The sequence below is a fragment of the Geospiza fortis genome, unplaced genomic scaffold, assembly GCF_000277835.1.
Source record: "Geospiza fortis unplaced genomic scaffold, GeoFor_1.0 scaffold41, whole genome shotgun sequence".
NCBI lineage: Eukaryota > Metazoa > Chordata > Aves > Passeriformes > Thraupidae > Geospiza > Geospiza fortis.
Genome location: NW_005054299.1, coordinates 12,354,077 through 12,359,476, shown reverse-complemented (window position 1 = coordinate 12,359,476; position 5,400 = coordinate 12,354,077). Strand labels below are relative to the sequence as shown.

General features: G+C 38.0%; 1 protein-coding gene across 1 annotated transcript in view; it reads right to left on the bottom strand.

The window, feature by feature from the left end:
* LOC115948245 overlaps positions 1-1,799 on the bottom strand; it is a 49,577-nt gene extending 47,778 nt beyond the window's left edge. Inside the window, exons 1-2 of the mRNA XM_031059685.1 lie at positions 1,787-1,799; positions 13-246 (exon numbers count right to left, since the gene is read on the bottom strand). Coding sequence (XP_030915545.1) covers positions 13-246; positions 1,787-1,799 — 247 coding nt within the window. The remainder of the gene's footprint in view (positions 1-12; positions 247-1,786) is intronic.
* Between the last annotated feature and the right edge of the window lie 3,601 nt (positions 1,800-5,400).

Genomic DNA, 5,400 nt, shown 5'->3' with positions numbered 1-5,400 from the left:
GGACACCGCGGCCTTCCCGGCAGCCCGGCGGGGGAGGCCTGACCGCTTCCCCAGGCACGCAGGTTTCCTGGAGAGGCCGCCCCTCCTCTGGGGCTGCGGGCTGCGCTCCGGGGCCTGCCTTCAGCTCCTCAAAGGCGCAGCTGAGTAATGCGGGCCCATGGGTGCCCTGCCGGGTGTCCCTGACACATCCCTGCCCTGTGCCCGGCAACCGGGAGCTGTCGCTGCGATTCACGCAGGGCAGCATAACTAATGAGGGAAAAAGGCTAAGGACAAAAACATACTTCGTTCTCCACCTTGTGAAAGCGAAGTGGTTCATAATAGATAAGGCCCTTGTTAGCTGCTTGCTGATACCCTTTATGAAGAAGGAAGTAGGGGTCATTCCTGTTTGCCAAAGGTGGAAAAAAAAAGAGTAAATCTGTTCCTTCCTAAACTACCACCTCTAGGGTCGTGTCTGTTGAAGATATTTCCGTTACTGATTTTTTAAAAAAATCACTCGTACCATGGGAGATGGTGTTCTAGCAGATACACATCATCATAAAACGTCTTTAGTGTCTATCATAGCAACATTAGTCCCTAATGTTCTTATTTATGGAAAATTCATAGAGTATGTGACTAAATAGACTTTTGAGGGCCCACCTGAGATTTACACTTGTCTGTGATTGCACCTTCTTGGGATTTATGTCATGCAATTTAAGGTACTCTGGAGAAGTGGAGGCTGAGAGAAAAAAGATGCAATAAGTCTGATTTAGTGATGTCACTGTAGGGTTGGTTGGTTCATTGAAGTGGCAGGATTTTAAACGAAATCCCATTTTTTAGTATTGACAGAAGCCTGAATTGCAACAAATGCCATGGCCCAGTTGGGAGTGATCTTACAAGCGAGATTATAAATTCATAGCAAATTATTTTGTTTATTTTTGTTTTGCTAGGCTCCCATATATGGGTCTGATATTTTTTGTAAAATAGTGGAGAACAAGTTTTTGCTATCTCTAATGCAGTGCACTGACTTCTGTAATGTGATACTTATGGGAGAATCGTGGAAAGTTGAAAGTGAACTTTTTCTGTGGGCTCGACTTCTTGGCTAGTTCAGCATGTTTTGATAATGAGAAGAAAATCTGGTGCTTTGTGTTCAAGGATCTGCTTAATGGTTACAGGAGGCTCTCAAGAAAACCCATTGCCTTTAAAGCTAATTTTTTTTTTAAACATGCTTCCCTTGCACAAGCAGATATCAACTGGTTTTTTTTTTTTGCCTTCCCGTTTTTTTCCCTTCAGAGTGCCATCCATGCAGGGGTGTTTTTGTATGATAATTTTGAAAGACAGCAGTGTGGAACAAAACCCTCACTTTTTCCACTAATACAGTGAATGAATTAGCCCGTTTTTATGTCTCTTTAAGTGTCTGCCAGGTGCATTTCAATACACAGTGACAAAATAAGTATCTATTTTTCCACTTTAGAAAATGGTCCTGTCAGTTTTCAGAGTTGATTGCTGTACTTTTCAGTGCTGAAACAGCTTAAGTGACTACATGACCTTATTTACCTAGGCCTTGCTAGTGCTTGAATGGATTGTCTGGTAAATCAGTGCAGATGTGCCTTGCTATTGAAGTTGCATTGTCAGGAGTTCTTAAGGGGTTACAGTTTTATGCCAGCTTTCTGAAGGAAGTAAGTTGTGATAGCAGAAAGACTTATATTTGTGTGAAGTTCAAATTCTGCTGCTCTAGTTTTCAAGTAGGGTTCCTAGAGCAACCCCTGCTCTAGCTAGGGTTGTGACATATTTTAATACAGCATCTTACCTGTGGCTTTCATGTCATCTTAATGTCTGTTAAGTCACATTTTGGAACAACAGGGCCAGTACATTTAAAGCTATGAAAAGTTATGAAACTTGTAATTTGATGTCGTAGTTTCCATTGAATTTGTAAATAAGGTAGTGTAGAGGTATTGCTTTATGTTTTTGGGTCCCTGTCAGTGCAGTGGCTGAGAGCCCTTTCACAGTTCTTGAGTGAGCCCAGGTAAGCAGCAGGGCAGTTTTGTGTCTGGGGGTCAAACAATAAGGTCTAGATTTTACCAAATATAGAAGATGATGCCTTTGTTTTTTAAAACTGATTTTATATAATGCCTATAGGACTCTTTGCAATAAGATGCATGTTTTCTGCAGTAAGCCACAAAGAAAATATTAAGGAAAAGACTGAAAGAATTATTAAAATAGAGGTAAGCTATGGGTTACTGTGCTAAAGCTTGCCCATTGGTTGAACAGGGATAGAAGCAGCTCCAGAGACACGTGTTGATAGTGATGGCATGCAAAGAGATTACAGGAGCAGACTAGTATGTGCTATTGCATTGAAGCTGGAGGGGTTCTTCTTTTAGAAGACTTGGGTTTATATTAGAAATTCAGATCCTCTAGGTTTCAAGAATCTCTAGAGACTGGAAAACTGCTAAACTCTTGATGTTTCAAGATCTGAGAGACTGAAAAATGAACAGCTGAAAGAAGATACTTTGAGTGAAGCTGTTAAGAAATTCTGAAACATCTGTTTAAGGTCAACAACTAACATTTGCTTGCCTTTTGTTGAAGATCATGGAACCCATCCTTAAATCTGCAGACTCGCCCTGCTTTTTAGAATCTCCAGTCTGTAATTTCTGCTCAAGTAAAGTTTAAATGGAGCACTGAGATGATCTTGATATTTTACAGAGTAATTTCACTTACCCAGATAATCTCAATTGGGAAACCTCATCAGTATTCATGTTATTTATGAAAAATCCATACAACTTAGTGTTTGGAAATATTTTACTCCTCTTTCTCCCTATTTTTATATCTTCAGCTTCAGTCATTAGGAACTATCTCACTATTTATTGGAATAGTCTTAGTATACAAAGATTGGAAAGGGTTCAGTATGCAAGTTATCTTAGATTTCTTAGTCTAAAATATGCTGTATTTAACTTCTGATTCTTATGACCTGGAAAAATGCTTTCTTATTTTCCTGGTTAACAGACCAGAGAATTATAGAATTGTAGAATTGTAATGTTTATGTTTTCTTAGACTACTGGATTTCAGAAGCCTTTCCCTTATGATGTGTATGAGCTCAAGGTTGAAGATTTCATAAATACATGAAAATATTACTTGATGTATTATATTCCAGTTAAGCATTTTTGCTTATTAGAGATGAGGCTGATTCTTTAATGATGTACATGTTGGCAATTTCCCTTTGACTTTTAAAGATCTCGATGAAGGTTTCACTAGTGAGTGAAACCATCGGGGGGTTGGGGGTACTACTGTTAAATGGTTATATGCATAGAAGGGACTTGTAAGCTGGTGGTAGCCTATACTGTGAAAAGAGTATGTCAGAGAGGGTAATACTTTTACAGTTCTATTTGTACTGTGGTGACTGCTGCTTGTCATTTTTATTGTCCAGACTGATACCATACCACTGCATTTAGTGCCTTAGAACCAGAAAAGAAGGAAATATGTTAATAGACATAAAACAAATGAATTCCATTCTTGAAATGGTGGCAGCCAGCAGGAAGTTGATTGAAAACACAGTATGATTAGTTTCATCTCATCTTAGTTCTGGCAACTATAAGATTCTGTAGTCAGCTAAAACTGATAGCAATATTATTTGAGAACATGCCAGCAGGGCTTTTGCAGGATGTTGCCATTTGGTCTGCCTTTTTCTGACACTGCATGCATCATATGTGTGATGAGACACTGTGCCCCAAGCATTCTGTGCAGGCCCAATTCAGAGTTTATTTCTGAGTCTGAATTTTCCAGTCACTTATGTATCATCAGATCCTTGTCATGCCAATCTGGCTCTTTCCTCAATTTTGTTTGCTAAAATTAAACATTTGATCAAATGGTGAATCATTTAACTTAAGCATGATGAATTTGTGAGTGTATATCACCAAAGCTTGCTTTTAGCTTCTAAACAAACAATGGTTATATACGTGTGCCATTTAGAAGCCTCTTTTTTGACTAGTCTTTTCTTTACTTTTTTTGGTGATTACCGCTATTCATTCCATAGGAACTCTGAGTGTTCCTTTTTAATAAACACTGTCTCATCTCACAGGCAGTGTAGGTCATTGTGAATGCATAATGCCTGCCTAAACCTAATTTTGCTTTAATTGTTGTTGCAACCTCACATAGATGTTCCTAAATGAAGCTTGAGTACACTGTTGAAGTATGTATCTTTCCCTCTGAGAATCTGTTTTCACTGGGCTTGGATCATGCAGTTCCTTAGCCAGCATTTCACTGGCTGGCACTTTGGATCAGATGCTGGAGTAAGCATTGAATTTGTCAGTTTATGAGACAGTGTACTCTATTTTGCTCTTAGATTAAGACTAAAAATACCTTAATATTCTAATTTTTTAATATTATGCATGAACTTATATAATACTCTGTTAAATTTTTGGATAAAAGAACTTGAAGCAGTTTATATTTAAATCCAGCACTAACTGCTGTAATAATATATCTATTGGTCTGTTGCAGAAATGGAAGTGACAGATTACTTAACTGAGAAACAAAGACTCTGATGAGAAATTGATTTATTTACAACTTTCTTACAAAGTGCTACAGAGTATGATAAGGGATGTTGGAGGCACTGAAATTATTTGCTTAGATCCTAATTTTAGACTGAGAATTATGAGATAGAGAAGCTTCTGTCTGAGGAGAGAGTGATGGTGAAAAATTGAGCTTTGTCATGTTCCCTGTTTGAATAAAAATATGCAGGATAAAGAATGATAAATTGTGATTTCCCTCAGTCATAATGCAATTAGAAGGACATATAAAATAAAGCCAAAAGTATAAATTTTATCCACTTTTTTGTGCAGTCAGCTCTTGCTTCTTGCAACTGCAGTTGCAAGGTATCACATTTTTGCTAAGTTTTCCATTTGCTGTAGAAGCTTACCTTGTGAAATGGGACTTATTTGCACTTGAAGTAAAAGCAGATGAACTGGATTTAATACTTTAACTGTAATAAACTCTTTTCTAGGAATGTGAAAACAATGCTTTCTTTTGCAGTACTTAATGGAATAGACAAAACAGAAAGGAGATTTTGTTACTTAATGAAAACCAGCTGTTCTGGATCAGACCAAAGATACATCCAGCCCTATTTCTGATTTGGGTGATAAGTGATGCTGAGGGAATAAGCATAAGGACAGAGCAAGCATGCAGTGATGCTTATCTTGGTATACCTCCTTTGCTTCTGGCAGTCTGACATAAGGTTGTCCTCTGTTTTATAGATTTACAGCTTAGTAGGTCTTACCTATTTTTCAATAAATTTGCATAATGAATTGGTGAGGCCATATGTACTCTTGACCCTTACAAAATCCTGCAGGAAGACGTTCCATAATTTAACCATTCTCTCTGTGGGAAAAAAAAGTAATTGATTCTGTTTCTTTTAAACTTGCTGTGTGATAA